General features: G+C 38.1%; 1 protein-coding gene and 1 long non-coding RNA gene across 2 annotated transcripts in view; one reads left to right on the plus strand and one right to left on the minus strand.

Annotated features, from left to right (window-relative positions):
• Window positions 1–2,081: 2,081 nt before the first annotated feature.
• On the minus strand, window positions 2,082–4,934 carry LOC111331921 (histamine H2 receptor-like). Its single transcript, XM_022937144.2, has one exon. The coding sequence runs from the start codon at window positions 4,117–4,119 to the stop codon at window positions 2,923–2,925; it is 1,197 nt and encodes a 398-aa protein (XP_022792879.1). The 5' UTR covers window positions 4,120–4,934; the 3' UTR covers window positions 2,082–2,922.
• Window positions 4,935–10,302: 5,368 nt separating this feature from the next.
• Window positions 10,303–17,003, plus strand: part of LOC148719312 (uncharacterized) — a 7,782-nt gene continuing 1,081 nt past the window's right edge. Inside the window, exons 1-2 of the long non-coding RNA XR_015993769.1 lie at window positions 10,303–10,541; window positions 11,111–17,003. The exon at window positions 11,111–17,003 is cut by the window's right edge and continues 1,081 nt beyond it. This is a non-coding gene — a long non-coding RNA (uncharacterized LOC148719312). The remainder of the gene's footprint in view (window positions 10,542–11,110) is intronic.

Here is a 17,003-nt window from a genome sequence, read left to right on the forward strand (position 1 = left end):
GTTTTGATTTTCAACCGTGATTTAAGGTGGCTCGTACCAGTTTCCTCGCGCGGGGAACAGGTCACTCTTGCGTGACGCGCATGAGAGAAACGTGCGAAAGAAGGGCGAGATCAAAAGATGAAAATTCAAAACAAAGATGGCGGCGCGTGGAATTTTTTTCTACTTTTGTGAGAAGTTTACCTAAGAGCTTGTATTTGATGTGTTGAGCGGCCACTGTGAATGCAGGAGATAGAAACTAAGATAACGAAGACGATTTTCGGAGAAGTAAAGGTTGCTTCACTTCACATTTAAAAGAAATATTCAACCGATATGAAATCTTGCGACGGCGCAAAAAGAAGAACTCAAGTGAAGGATAATCTACCTGAAGTGGAAGAAGACTTTGAAACTTCAGGGAAAATAATATGACCTAGCCAGAATTCATGTGTAGGATTTTTAATATGAGCTCGGGAGGCTGTCTTTGATGGCTGTTGAATGATTTTCTTAGCAGTAAACGTCAGTAAACATCAGATCGTAGGTGCTCGCGCGAGCACACGCAATTGTCAGCGGTAGCTAAAACAGATCATGAGCAAATGTCGATCTTATAGAATCCAGATTTTTAAATGCGCGAGAACGCGCGTGGAAATTGCTAAACTCACGAAAGCTATTGCATGAAAACAAGTCCGGTGACCCCTTCTTTTTATTGTTCCAATATGATAATAATGTCGAAAGGAATCATCAGAAAATAAACTAGAAAATTTTACGGAAGGAAATTTGCGATGTGTGAAAATTGCCCTTTTTGTAGATTTTCTGAAATTCCGCTCCGTAAAATTTTTTAAAAATCTTTGAGCATTTTCCTTTTCAAGTGCCAAAAGCAATCACTGAAAAAAATCAGGGGGTCATCGGGTTACTTTTCGAATTATTTAAGCCACAAGCTAAAAAATGCGTCTGAATAAGCCTATGAAGCGTTGCCATGGAAACTTCTAGTAACGAAATGACACTTATTTTTGGATAACCAATGATTATGTAATTCAACCCCGTAAAAGTGTTCAACTGGCCTTGGTTAGTCTTTCTGTTGTATTCTTTCAAAGTTACAAACCATCAAAAAGATGAAAACCGGTACGAGCCACCTTAAGAATGTGTAGGAAGTAGCTTCGCCCACCCTCCTCTTGAACTTTTGCTTATAATTGTCACTGCGAATAAATTTTGAATTGAATGCCACTTTCACATTTATTTAGAACTATTTATTATTCACGATATAATCGTAATAGAAAATATTTCTCCTCTCTAGTCTAGTCGGAACTTTTAAAGAAATGGCAACCACTTAACACAGATTTTTATTTTTTCTCAAAGAATTAAGTCAGCTTATGACTCTGTCACCTTTCTTTATCTTAAATTGTCCAAACTGCCAAGATTTGTTTTGCGGAGGAAATAAGCTTATTTCATCCTTTTACCCTTTATCGTGTTTATCTTCTTACTCGAGCAATAAAACTTCTTAACAGCTTATTTCTCAAGCCAATAAGGATCATGAACATTTACAATCCACAAAGAAGACTGCAGTCTGGCTGTAATTATATGCACCTTAACCAAATAAAGAATACTACAACAAATATCAAGCGCTCATCTTTTTTCAGCTTTTAAGGTTCAAAAAATTGATCATCCAAAAAAGGCTCGGAATAAGTCTTGGAAAAAATTTTCTTTCGGGTAAATTTGAGTAAAAATACAATTTGAAGTCGGAATAACCTTCTGTTATCGCGAATCAAAAACTGATCAGAGCAAGAACCTACATTAATTCTCACTGAAAGAGATCAAGCTATCTAATTTATGCCGACAATCTCTTCATTTGCCCCTTTTTAAGAACTTTATTTTAGAATGCTTTCATCTTTTTCTCTGATCTTGTCTACGCGTTATTTTGGTCTATTTGCGTTTTGCTATCCAAATTACACTCGAGTTTATGTTCGGTTGTCTTAGAAACATCAATCTGAAGACAGAAAAAACGTTTCCGAAAGGACGCTCAGGAAGTCTTAAAACTGAGGCCAGTGTATAAAGTACAAACTACTGCAGAAATGGCATGTACTGGAGACAAAAACTAAATAAATGATTCAGAAAGTTAATGGTTTTATATTAAACAACATCACGGGATCGATTTTATTTTTTAATAAGCGAAACCGTTCACCAAAGTTGGCAAGCGTCGAACTAGCGGAAACCTCTGGATCCTATCACCACGAGATTAAAAAATATTTACATTTTTTGTTAGCTTGCTTATTGAGAGGTTTTCTCGAAAGTGGTTGATGGACGGTCTCGCATCATGAAGCTTAATACATGCTCGTGCATTTGATAATCATTTGAATTCTGATATGGCGAAGATTTCCTTTGCTTCACGGTTGGCATTACGCGTATCTGATATCAAAATAATGCAGTCCTTCATTATCATTTTTTTTTTTTTAACTATGATAAAGTCAGAGACATAAACTCATTTTTTGCCATCTTCATGGAATCCGTACAGCTGTAAACATAAGTGGAAACTATTATTATCTTAAGCTCTCAACATCAACCGACTTTTTTTTTTTTAATCTCAAGATGTAAATAGTGAATTTAGTGAATTCCGGTCCCAACGCATTGAAGCTTCCACGCTGCGGGCTTTATTATCCACATTTCACAATCTTCTCAGTTGCAAGCTTTTAGCAACTCCAAAAGGATAAGCTGTTTGATAAGGTCTTTGATGCGTTTCAAAGAGGGTAACGCCTGATAACACGAGACCAAAAACAATTATCCATGCAATACTTAAGATTCCTAAAAATTTATACATATTTAGCATAAACCCATATTGATACAAAAACAAAATGAAAAAGAGGGATTATTTTTTTCCCTCAGGCTATTGGGAAATAATCCTCTAGCCCGTCCTCATATGGTATATTGCTCTGGAGCTGAGATTATGGCCTCTAGTTAAGACTCTGTCAAATTCTGAAGAATGCTTTCTTCGCCAGTTGAGAACCACACTGTTGCTGTGTGCGGGGCTTTTGTCCAAACGGCTGAGCCAATTCTTCTCTTGATTTCTGACGCCGGTTCAGAAAAGGAGTTGAAACTCCCACTCCGATCTGCCTTATATCGCTTTAATAACCTTTGGATGGCTTTACGAAACTGGTGGTTGTACGTGGTATATATGATCGGATTGAATGCCGCGTTGCAGTTTGGAAAGAGATGGACGAAAGTGATCTTCAGAAAATTAATAAACTCTACAGGCAGCCCTTTAAATGCCTCAGGACTGTACAGACTAAGCAAAGTGAGCACAAAAAACGGTGACCAGCAAATGCAAAATACGCTCAAAAGTATAATCAAAGTTTTTGTCGCCTTCACCTCAAAGAATATCGTCCCGGCTGAAAAGCGGCTGGATTTTCTTCGTGAGTTCCGTTCACTTCCGTTGCATAGCGACTCTTGAAGACGGAACACCTCAGTTGCTTGGTTAACTGCAACTTTAAAAACAAAGCAGTACATAAGAATCATGATGGTGAAGGGCGCAAAGAACCCGATGACGGAAATTGCTGTCAGGTAGATCTTGTTGTCGATATAGCATATTTGATTCCGCACTAAAATTCCCGAAGAGTCGCCGGACACAAATGATAGCGACGCCAAAGACATGGAATATCCCCATAGTATTATCAAGATAACAGCGACACGGGTTGATGTCATTCGGATGTCGTACGTTAAGGGGGAAGCGATCTTTAAATAGCGGTCGACACTGATGGCCGCTAAGTTTGCGATTGAAGCAGAGCAGAATAACAAATCTAGCCAGACCCAGAATCTACAAGCCGCCAGGCCGAGAGTCCAGAGATAGTACTCCAGCACGTTTACAATGCGGAAAGGCAAGCACACCAATGCGAACAGAAAGTCAGCCAGTGCAAGAGAAAGGATGAAATAGTTTGTTGGTACTTGGAGCTGTTTGACGGTGAACACAAGGTAACACACCAGGCCATTACCGCCGACTGACACGACGAGGACAACAATCAGGATGACTACCTGGGCAATGATTTCAAAATCACTTGGAATTGAGAAAATTTGAGCCGTGGAATTTTTCCCAGAGTCGTTGGCTGGCTGAAATATGTTCGAAAACGAAGAGTGGTTACTTGCTGAATTCGCGTGCATGACGTTGCTTGTTTCTAGAAGGCTGACAGTGTCAGGGTTGATCTCTGGTACAACGGCTGTCTTCTTCGCCCGAAAAAGACCTCTTACCAACTGACAAGTGGTTGCCAAATGAAGACTGTTCTTCTTGTCAGTTTAAACCTTATAAATATTCACCACGTAGAGTCTTCAATGGTTTCTTCGGAGCCTCTATTGATATTTGCCTCCTTGTTCCAAAGTTACAGTGCTATTGAAAACTAAGTGAGTCCGCCAGCTGATTAATTCAACGGACGCGATAACCAATATGCCGATTTTACGTTGCAAAATTTATCTCTCTCGAACATCTGTAGATGCGAGTATTTTTCTGATGTGAGATTTTTTCTGGACTCGTTAGGCAGCTCTGAAGACCAGTTAATACCTCTGACAGTCAAATGTTATTGGGAAATCTTCGGAAACGGATGAACTTAAAATTGGATAGGTCATCAAAGATATTTCGATTGGCTCACATCACATCCTTTGATCGCCGACAAATAACACGGTGCCATTTGTTTTGTTAAGTCAAACTTAAATAGCTAAACAGTTTGAAATTTGAATTAAAATAGTCTTCAGTCGCCTCCCTCGTAGGATCCTGGAACACTGGAGCTGGCACAGTTCATGCATGGTTCGCGGGATAACACTGAACGTTGTTCATCACACATCACGAAATATCACACTCACTTCCTAGTCTGTCTAATGACATAGCGCCATTTCAAATTGAGGGTAACTCATTAGAGACAATGGATCTGCTTGCAACTTCGCCATCATAATTTTTGAGTCTCCTTTAGTTTGAGAAAATCCAGAATAATATCTTTCTTAGACAATTATAATATTCTATTATCATAAAGTAACATATATTTCCGGAACAGTCAATATTGAATTGAACCGACCAATGAAAATCTCCAATAAATCACTTACACCTGCTCGGCGGTTTTTTCTTGTTTTAGCTGAAGACAAATTTTATGAAGTCAAATGTGTGGTTAGAAACAACGGTCTACCGAGCGAAGAAAACCGACAAAAAACAAACTGAGTGCATTTAATGCAGAGCCGTCTCTACGCCTCTCCGCCAAGGTGAAACGACGTAAAGATAGGGAGCTAAAACAACAGATTAGCTGGATCTGTTTATTTGTGTCACAAAAGAAGATGCTGAACGTGTAGGGCTATCTCGGATAAGTAATCGAGCTCATTACGGTGTTATCGTTAAACGCAAGTTCTAATTTCATCATTAATTGTGCTCTGGAGAATAAAGTCACCTCCGGCGTGGAAATTTCCCAACACTGATAAAATCGCCAACTCGCCGACAAATTTTGATCTACAAATTTTTAATTGCTCGAGGTGAGAGTTTCTGTAAATACGCGAAACGAATATGGATTTTGCACGTTTGCCACAAAAAGGATCCAAGAATACCATTTCATTATCACCTTCAGTTTACAGTGCTCAATCAAAAAACTGACATTCGATTATAAGTTTGTTTTGCCAGTTTTCAGTTTTTACGTACGCACTTTGGCGCTTCTTTGATGTCTTCCAGCTGCAGCGCATCATTGAAAAAAATCGTAAATTGCAGTTTTATAACGCTTCGACAAGAGTATCTAAAAAGCTCTCGCCACCTTCTTCAACAGCCTACGAAAAGCTGACAAAATAAACTAAAGTCGGAATAAAGTGCTCCCTTAGCATACTTGCTTTACTCCAAGAGCCCCGCTGATCCTTTTTAGGTCCAGCTTTAAATTGCATTGGTAAACTCATTTGATATCTTGAACTGCATGCTGCTATTATCAGTTGCAAGCGACGAATTTGAGACGCCAAAAGCACCTGCAAGATAAATGTTTTTCCCCTGGTGTTGGTTCAGTTATAGATTTTTCGTCTGCTGCGTATGGTTTAAAATGATGAAACACATTCTTTCCAATAGATCGATTTAAGTAAAGAGCGCCAAAAGCAATCGCCTTTTTCTCCGGTCTGTTCCATATTTTTAATATTTACATGATCTTGAATCGCGGAGAATGGACAAACCAACAGGGGATATGACGAATTGAGGAAATTGGAAGAACACGAATCGATTAATGGCATAAACTGTACCGGTAAGTGGGTTCAATTCAATGACGTGGATCTCGTGCATGACGCACGTAATGACACAACGGACAAAAGTGACAAGGAAAAAAATCGAATTCGCTTGAAAATTCTCAATATGAGTATAAATCCTTACTTCATAAAAAGCACTTCCTCAAATTGTCCTGAAATTCTTCTTTGCCCATCAAAAGCTTAATAGTTGAAGCATTAAAGTGAAATAGGTGCAAATTAAATTACGGTAGCAAACAACGCTTCCACTGGAGAGAGAAATTATAGTGTTTTCGGTTTGGGATGTTCAAACCAACGCTATATTAAGAAGTTAACCAGAAGTACTAAACCCAATAACAGCGTGAGACTGATGGAGAAGCTCTTTTCTCAAGGACGTTTTTCGGTGCGTCGGTGTCTCTTTAAAACCAATCGGTCTATTATAACGAGTTTACGTAAACAAATAAAAAAGGGCTACTTCTATCTTTAAGTCAATTCGAGCCCAATACGTAACTATTTAGTCTCTGTCACCCCCTGTGCAGATTTCCACACTCATCAAGTACCTGAACGGTTGTTTGTTAGATGAAAGAAAGCTATAATTTATGAGCGAAATCGTGCAGGTTTAGGCCACGAAATAATTTGAATATATCAACAAAGTTGAAATGGTAAATTGGCCACCGTTACGATTATAAAAGCTGAAGTTTCAAGCGTTAGCCCTTTAAAGCTGACGTTTCGAGCGCAAGGGCTAACGCTCGAAAAGTCAGCTTATAAGGGCTAACGCTCGAAACGTCAGCTTTTATAATCGTAACGGTGGCCAATTTACTATTTTAACTTTGTTGATATATTCAAATTATTTCGTTAACCCCACCGACGCAGCCCCAAACAGTTTCTTTAGAAACTATCAGCCCTTAGGCCACGAAAGCCGTGCTGAGTAAGGCTTTAAAACAATCGAACTCCTCCACTATCTGCTTTCTTAGGCTAGCTTCTAGATTCACTACAAATGATCTACGCGGTCGTAACCTTCTCAAATTCTTAAAATACTTCTGGAAATAAATGTTTTTTAATGTAAAAAAAATATTATTAGATAATGGTGTATAAAGTATTGAGACGAAATATACTTTAACCCTTTGATCCCTGAGAGAAACTATCACCCACTAATTTATTCTTACAATATCACCTCGGAATCAAGCAGTAAGGCCATGAGAATAAAGAAAATGATCATCAATTAATAAAGCTTTTGATTGTTAAAAAAATTCTTCTTATCAGTATCTGACGAAATATGTGGAGAAGAGTATGGAGAATATGTTCTCTGATGTTAGGGTGTAAAGGGTTATCAGCTGTTAGTATAATTTCAGAGCTGAGCAAAGAGTTTCCAGCAATCTGATTGGTCGAGCGGTTCCTTATATAACGCTATCTAAACCGCTCCACGCGGTTTATATAAAATGTTAAAATAAAATGTTAATAAATGTTACTAAAATGTTATGATTTTAGAACTTTCTCCATTGTTCAGCTCTGAATTTATACTAAAACAATTATTCGCCTCAGGTTCGGTGAATATTGTCATATAATCCCCTCGACTTCGTCTCTTGGATTATCATCGACGATATTCACCTTGCCTTCGGCGAATAATTGTTAATTATAGAGGGAATGAGTCAATATAGGGCGTCGATACAGCAGGTCACCATATTTTATTGTTGTATGTTTAAGAGTTCAAGGTGGAGCTTTTAAAATTGTGCGAAGGAGAGTATCTTAGCCCCTAGCGACATAAATTATTGAAGAACGCTTTCTCCCTCGATGTCTTCCTGGTCATGATCCCGCCATCAATAAACTCTTCCTTACATGGTTGTGCTTGAGAGATTTTCATTTCTGTCCAAGGAGTTTCATATATTTTAGGCCAAGTAATAGTGTAGTAAGTAAGCTTATTTTCGTTTCTGTCCAAGGAGTTTCATTAACAAATGGTAAACACCACAGCGTACACTATTGAGTTATGGATGTACGCGGGAGGTTGCTAAGCACGAAAGAAGCGTAAGAGTCGCTCGAGGCGATAGCCGAGAGCGACTCTAGCTTCTTGAGTGCTTAGCAAACGTCCCAAGTGCATCCAATAACTCAATAGTGTACGCTGTGGTGTTTACCATTTGTTTTATAACATAACATTAATACATTGTAGCTAAAGAGTTCCCTTTTATTTAACAAATCTTACGTGACCAGAAAAAAACAAGCGCGCGCGGAAAAATAGTCTTTGCATTTGCTCACGTCAGCAGCGTACACCCATGGGCAAATGGGGGACGCTAAATTGACCAATCAGAGCGCGCGCTTTACTTTGGTTATGTTATAATATATTTTAGGCCAAGTAATAGTGTAGTAAGTAAGCTTATTTTCTACACACTTCACATGGAGAAAGAATTGCACCCTTGCTCTCTCATTGGTCCTGACGAAAGTAGATAATTGAAAAATATTTAATAAGACGATTTGAAGACTTGGTTCGTTTTAAGATGGAGGTATGTTGACACGGATCAAGTCTCCTATTGCTGATAAAGAAATATAATGTGGTGTATTTACGATGCTCAACATTTTTGGCAAAGTTTTGAAATGACTTCTTCAGTGACTGGACGTCGTGCGCTCAAACCCAGACAGGGTGCGTGATCTACTGTTTTGACTGATGCGAAACGAAAGTACTGTTTCTTGAGACACCAACGCAACAGATAGTTGTAAGAAAAGCTCAGTCTTAGGGGCAACGCACTTAACGAACTATGAAAACTGGATCTTTCTTCCGCGGGAACAAAGCCTGCAATAGCAAGTGGTCAAGATCAGATGACTAATTAGAACTGCAAAGGATCCACTTAATCTATTCCCTTCGCTAAACCCGCCATATGGCAAATAACAATATTGAGTAACAAAATTATTGGATTGAAGTTTTCGTGATGTCTAAATCGATCAAGGTCAAGGTAATCATTAGCTGCCAATGGAGTACAAATTATATTGCACGAGTCAGTCATTTATCATTACTTTTATTCTCGTTTCAGAGAGTCCCGACACATATAATCTGCTTGAACAATATCTTAGATCTTTGCAACAAAAGGGTATCCTTTTTTGAATACTTGTTGTTCGGCGCTCTCTGAAACCTAAGTATTATTTAATTTTCAAGAACGATTATACGCCCGCCGATGACCTAGAGCTTACACCCACGTTTAAAAAGGAAAGAGTTGGTAAGACTTAATAGGTGACTCAAAAGAATGATCGAAACTGGAAGATATGACCAAACCACAAAAACGGATAGACGGCTTTCTGCAACTTTCTGTTCTAATCAAATTGAAGCCGGAATCATTTATTTTTCAACCGTCTTAAATACTCAAGTTTTTGAGAGAAGTTTTTTCAGGAAAACAAGTTGCCACTGGTAGATACTGAACAGCAAATAACTACCTACAGCAGAGGTAGTCTCAACCAATCGGCAAACCCTGATTACTATTTTCTAAAGACTCACATGACGAGATTTGTGTTATCATGCTTGATATTCCCGCCCATAATTCTTGAAATTTCTCCCTTCATTATGTACAGTGTTGTAAAAAGTATTGAGCTAATCAACCTTTGTTTGATACAAGGTTCTTCTTTTCCGTGATCAGGCGGAAGCGGCATAACACGTAACCTGGCGAATGGCTGTTTGGCTGCAATTAATATTCGTCTTATGAATAGTTGTTTCACTACCCTAAGGTGTTGAGCGCGACGGTAGACAAAGTCGGTAATCGAATTATGAAACAAGGTTGAAGTTGGCTATTGCACAAAATCGTGATTTTTTAAGAGGCGAGCAGAATTGTCCCGTCTGCTCACCGACCTAAAACTGATGCAAAGTTTTTTTTTAACTTGAAAAGATCAAGGGCAAGACTTAACACATTGATGATATCATGCGATTATTGCACTCCTCTTCATATTGATAGCAAAATTTATCAAACTAATCCGCCTTATATAAAAGTTTTAGGAAATATCCCAAATCCTTGTTATAGATTAACTGTAAATATTCTTGCCCGCTGATTGGTCAAGAACCATCGTAAATGAAACTGTGGTTGCTATGTTATGTAAGCTGTTTCGCATTGATTAACAGGATTAGATGTATTATTAATAGCGAAATACACTGCTGCACGCGCACAGGATATGTTTACAAGTGAAAGTGAGCACTTACTCGTCACGACTAAAGGAGCGAGCAGGACTACAAACATAAATTATTCACTTCGGAATCACCGTAGCCTTTGAGTAAAATTGTAAGCATTGAGACGTCAAGTGTGTAAGGGACCGAGGCTGGTGACCATAAACGCAAAATTCACTGTGATAAAAATAGAAGTGGCAACATAGAAGCTCTGCAGTTAACAGTAAGTAGGTCAATAGTAACTGATATTTAAAAGTTTTCTTGGACGCGTCAAAGGTAATTACACGTTATTTGAAGCAGATAGAACCGTTTTTTCTCACAGTAGGTTAGTATAATTTCTCGCGAAAAAGTGAGGAAAATTTGATCTTCTATCTTAATTTCATTCACGTTCAAAATGCCATGCATGCCCAGCGCAAATTCTTTGAGATGAGTCGTCAGTTATTGTGATGAAATTTTGTGGGCCGAGGCCAGGAACGTGTTCGATAATTGAGTCAGTTTGCTAGACATAACGTCTCGTAGTCACGTTCGACGCACTAAAAACTACTATAAAACGAATACAAGAATTGTAAAAACGTGTAAAATGGTATATAAAAAGTCACTAGTAAAAATGTAGCGGAATTCCGCTACATTTTTACTAGTGACTTTTTATATACCATTTTACACGTTTTTACAATTCTTGTATTCGTTTTATAGTAGTTTTTAGTGCGTCGAACGTGACTACGAGACGTTATGTCTAGCAAACTGACTCAGTCGTCAGTTAACAGTTGGTAAAAACATTTTCCTTCACTTTAGCCGTGCCTGAAAGTAGCCTTACGTGAAATCACCACTGGGTTTAGGACGAAAATTTGTCAAAATCAAGTTGTGGTAGGAATTTTAAATCACTTTGCTCTCTAAAGGCTATCGAGGAGATAACTGCAATCTGCTGTAACCATATGCTCACATCATGTGCTTCTCACACATCATAGCCGCACCACAAATCATTTTGCTAATTGTACTCTACTCAATGGCAAAGAGAGTAAATAAAGGCTACGCGTTAAGATATTTCCCCCGTTGAGTGGCCGGTACAGCTTCTTCATTTGAATTCAAGGAAGAGTGCTTAAAGTGAAAACGTGTCTTCCGGTCACGCAAACAGTCTGGCGGAAAAAAGGTGAAATGGACTATTTAAAACTTTGACACTTCATCGTGGACGGAAATAAGAAGACTTGTGATCTTTCAGTTTCTTGTGTATCACTTACAGCACGCTAGCATTCAAAACAATAATACAAGGTGATCGATGTCTACTTTGTTTATCAATTCATAACAAGTGTTTATCCACGGGTATTTTTGGCTGCACTTAACTAACAAGAGGAGCGGTAAGCATCTCGTATTTCCGCGTACAAAAGACGAAACACGTCTCCACACAAGCTGCTCTTCAAAGCCGGGTTCAAAGGTCCACGGAGAGGTGGTGCTCCCTAAATTAGCAACCAAGCATATACTCAGAGGCGTTCCGGCACGAAAGCCATCTCAGTATGGGCGGTGCCTTAGCGAACTTGAATAATTATCCCTTCAACACTCCAGAACATGATCAAAGAGGCAGTTCATAGCCACTCTTGGCATATCAGCAATATTTCCTCAGTGTGGACTCGGTTACCTTAATTCGTCATACCATATTATATGATTTTGGAGGTGGCTTTTTTCGCAAAACCTAATTCAAGTTTCTTTCTGTACTTTACGCCACTACAATATCCCTATTTCATCCGGAATTTCGCCATAAATTATAATCAGGGATTGTCCTAACGAAAAATAATCTTACAATCGACAATATTAGCTGAAAAATTGTTGCTGTGGTGAATCTTTCGAAGGATTTCATCTTATAATGATCTTGGTTCAACACGACCGCCATCTGGCGACGCAATTGGTTAAGCTAAGGTTGCAAATTGGTTTCTGGTGTTCACCTTTATTCTCGCGTCGAATAGTTCCCGAGGTGGGCTTTGGGATTCTCGGTTTTGCGGTTTAGGCTACTTTTTAGATCAGTTTTTTTGCGAAAAGGCCTTCGCCGGTTTTCGGTTTTGGTGTTCATTCCGGTTTGCAAATTTTCCGTTTTTTAGCATTTGGCTTTTGGTTTTCGTCAAAAATATTAACGGGCTTTCGGATTTGGTATCCGATGTGGTTTTCAATTTTCCCTATTTGGGTTCCGGTTTCTCTTCGATCTGAGCGACAATTATGCGCCTCCACTGATCTCGAATAGCCGCGAAGAGCAATGTTATTGAAGGGAATGCGCAAAAAAACAAATATCACCGAAATAGCTTCTGGTAGGTGAAATATCGTTGCATTATTGCCGTAGGGGGATCTACGCGTTTCGTCTTCAACCTTGCTATGTGGGCCACTTAGGTCGATCAGTTTGGAAGCTGAGGCTACCAACGTGCCTTGCGCGCCGGCAACGGAAGAAGCTCAAGCACCTCGAGAAGAAATAGAATCTCCAAACTTTCAGGTCTTAATTTGCAAATGGAAAGTTAGATCAGGGATTTTCGATGAAAGTTTCCAGAGCTATCAGCTTTTTGCAACTGCAATTCTATAGTGGACTTAAGTGCGAATTTTCTAATTTAACTGGGCTCTATTACTAGCTGCTTTTCGAATAATGAGCCCATAAGACCGCCTGAAAACATGCAGCGGAAATAAAGCTTATAATTTGAGCAGATACTAAAAGGTACGAGGGCTTCAGCCAGGTGGTGTGCGGCCTACGACTGCAATGTGTTCTGGTTCAAATGTCGCTTCGAGCTCATTTTCATATGACCTCCTTTGAACTGGTCTTTTATCAAAGTTGCTTTCTTGCGTTCGTTCGCGGTATTTTTCAGGACTGTCTCACCTGGGGTATTCCCAGTGCTGCGAAAATGCGTTCTTTTGCCCATTGCCTCAAAAAAAAATTTTTCCTTGCAGAACTGTCTCAATAGGTGTGATCGGCGCATCATGAAACATAACCCTTTAACTCCCACGCGCAACCAAGACAGAATTTCTCTTTACAATATCAATACCATATCCAGCAGACAAGTAATGAGAACTGAAGGAAAAAAGAAAATCATGGGATTATCAGTTGATCCAACACTAAATTCTCCAAACTAAAATCATAAGAACCGTATGGCGGACAGTAAGGAGATTTACTAATGAGATCTCGAGAGTGAAAGGGTTACGGGAAATTTTTTTTCTTTAATTAAGGAGAGCATTTACCTTTTAAATCTGCAAAATATGTAGATCCGAGGGTATAATCTTTTTAGTTCTTGTAGTGACGCTATAAAAGACGATAAACATCTCAAAATAATTCCAGTGGCATCCACCGACGCAGAATTTAAATCAAAACTTTTCCTGGAAGAAACAACTCAATAGATGTCATCTGTACATTATTGAAGAATTAAGGCAATTTTTTTCTTGGAAAGAGAGCATTTTACTGTAGGGATCAGTAACTTATGCTTAAAAAAGAGCCGCTAAATTTGTAAAGCGAGCATGCTGCGAAATAAGATACCTTGGATATTCCTTAGAGTGATGGAACGATGGATCGGTGGAATGACGGATTATGTTAAGACGCGGGATGCCTTATTGTATAAAACAGATTCTAAAAAAATGGAATTGCAATAAAAAAAATTATTTTCAATAGCTCAACCTCGTTCCCAGGGCTTTTCCCTTTTTGAATATTTTGGCCGCCCGCCAAAATATTCAAAAAGGGAAAAGCCCTGGGAACGAGGTTTTCAATAGCCGGGCGAAATTAAAAGAAGCATTGGTAAACATTGGAGTCCAGAGGATTGGGGAACCATGAGGCTTTCAAGCTAAACCATTTAAATCATTATTATATTGCAACTGTTATCATTACCATTATTGTGGTGGGTTTTTTTTGTTTTGTTTTTTTTTTTGGCCCTTTTCGTTTTCATTCCAATTTACATCAAGTTGACGTCGACAGTAACAGCGTTGAAGAAGCTTAAAATATGAAGTTCAGACGCGTGTGGTTATTTAATCTGATACCTTTTACAACCTGGCAAAGAGAAAAAAAACGTATATTTACCAGAAAAATGAAATTGGACCTTGTGGGTCAAGGCTAGGTGTACGAAAGGCCACACGAAACTGAAAACTAGGAGAGTTCACTGTTAGTCAATACAAAACTTCCGCAACCACAGTTGATTTTGTTATTAAAGATGTAAAGATGTAACGGTTCACTCACGGACAAGACTACGAGAATTACTTACACAGCGTATCTTAACGAAAAACAATATCATCTTCCTTGCACGGCAGAATTCTGCCTATTTCTAAGCGGCATTCGTGAGGGGAAGCATTTTACTAAAAGGCATGGTGACAGTGTCACACGAAGTGTGTCAGAAAAGCTTTGGGAAATCAGTTGCCAGGAAATTACTCTTAAGGGAGATTGCCAATATCCATTACGAATATGTTAAAAGGATTGGGAGATTGCGTGAAACAAAAAAAAATTCAAATCCCCAACATCAAAGAACTTTTAAATTTTCGCCCAATCGCAAAGAAAAACGTTTAGTCGTATCTTCGATTACTATAAAAAAAAAAAATTACATTTTTCTTCGAAGTGGAGTTTAAACTATCATCACTCAACCTTTTGCGGAACACACCGCGCTGACGTCTCGTTAAATTTCCGTCACTCTTGTCAGTTTTAATTCCACTTGTAGGAGGGGAAGGCTTTTTTTTTCATTTGTGTCTACATATTGGACGCAAAGAACAACATGAACTACACGTAATGAAAAGCAGGTATATAGCTATAGACTTTTCATTAACAAGAAAAAAAACATTCTAACTAGTATAAGATCTCTCAAAAGTGACTTGAAAAGTCTGACGTTCCCTTCGATTTTCCCCGTTACCTTTAATTCCCGCTTTTTGTTCTTTATTTTTTGCAACCTCGCGATATAACTTTCATTAGATTTCAAACTTTCTAAGCTTTAAACAGCGAAAAAATTATGATATGTGTATTCTAATTGAGTAGACAACCACCATGTTTGACATCACACTGAAGATCCATATTCAACTATCTAGAGGCACAAATGTTGAAAACCAAAGAACTAATTCGTACACCGTTTGGCGAATATCTTAAAGCGTGATATTAAAAATACTTCTTCAATTTGAAATTTTTGTTCACCGTTCAGTATAGCAATAAAAACAATCTCAAAAGATCTACCTCAGAAAAAGGAGGACAAATTTCTTGCTGACAAGAGTAAATAAGCGGAAAGTAAAAAGCTTTTCGAAATTAAATGAGTGGATCGTAAAATACATTTCCGCAAATCATTTCTTCTCGCCTAGAAAAAAAGATCCTATTCAGATAGGGTTTCCTTCATCATTAACGAGGTGCTTCCAACTTTTTGGGCTCACTCTATGAATTAAAAGATACAGAAATACGATATTGCTGGCAATATAAATGTGACAGAAAATCAATCAAATAGAAATGTTCAACAGAACTTTTAATCGCACCGTGACAAGGCCATCTGTTGGAATATCGCATTTTCCATCGGATGAAAAAAAACAACTGTAAATAGTGAAAAAAAAAAAATAATTGATGTTAATAAAAATATATGAATACTTGTCAGTTTATGAAGCTTCGGGAGTAGAAAAAGGTTCATTTCCAACAGCTTTCTTGGCTACATGAGCGTGCATGTCAAGGTGAGATTGCTTTTAAAGAGTCCTGTTTTTACTTCTGCGTTTTTCAAAAATTGAGGAAATTCGATTGGATAACTAAATTTAGTACACGCTGAAAACGTCTTATAGTATTTTTATTTTTGTTACTCTGTGATAGTAGTTTCAAAGGGCTGTGTACTGTGCATGAACTTAAGACTTAAAGTTGCAGAAACTTGGTTAAAGAGATATGAATAACAGTCGTGAAAACTAATCCGAACTAAGTTGTAAAACCAAAAGAAAATTTGGTAATTTACTTCAAGCTGAGAGTGAAATAAGCCAACGTTAACTTAGGCAAAGTACAAGCAAAAAGATATTTTCAGCTTTTATTATTCAATGGCATCGTAACTCCATCTTGAATTAAGAGTGAAATTCAAAACCAAAAAATTAAAATGCAGAATTGCTTGTGTCTTGAAGAACCTGTCGAAGATCGCTGATTTCTTTGGTGAATTTGCATGTAAGTGTAAAAAGGTTTATCTGATTTTCAGCAATTATGATTGTGTAAGCTTGAAAATTACTCTACGCACCGAAATTGAATTTGCAGGTAAGTGTAAAAGGGTTTACTTGATTTTCAGCAATTATGATTGTGTAAGCTTGTAAATTGCTCTACGCACCGAAATTGAGAGCACTGGTTAAACATATTTAGACCCCCCTTTGAGAAGGATATTGAAAAAAGCACGAAAGTTCCCATCTAAAAGTTCAAAATTTCGCATTGAAAAATCCTGATCCAACTTTGAAATCAAGAAATGGTCGTTATGAATTAGAGGTCCACGATTTTAACCGTTTCGATGACTAAGTAAGAGGAACTGTTATGAATAGTTACTCTGATTTCAAATGGAAAAGTTAGGCAAATACAGTCGAAAAGATATTTTTTTGAAGACTCGATGAAATGGCTGAATTTTACATTGTTAATCTATACCATAAATAAGAATGTAAGAGGTTATCAATAACTCTGTCACTTATCAGGTAATTCATGCTAAGCTTTGATTTCTTCGACCTAAGCTCCCGGAAGAACTTGCTAAACGGATCATGC

The sequence above is a fragment of the Stylophora pistillata genome, chromosome 12 (genome assembly GCF_964205215.1).
Source record: "Stylophora pistillata chromosome 12, jaStyPist1.2, whole genome shotgun sequence".
In the NCBI taxonomy this organism is placed as follows: domain Eukaryota; kingdom Metazoa; phylum Cnidaria; class Anthozoa; order Scleractinia; family Pocilloporidae; genus Stylophora; species Stylophora pistillata.

Excerpts from the sequence above, each read along its gene's own strand:
- LOC111331921 (XM_022937144.2), bottom strand. The coding sequence starts at position 4,119 with ATGCACGCGAATTCAGCAAGTAACCACTCTTCGTTTTCGAACATATTT.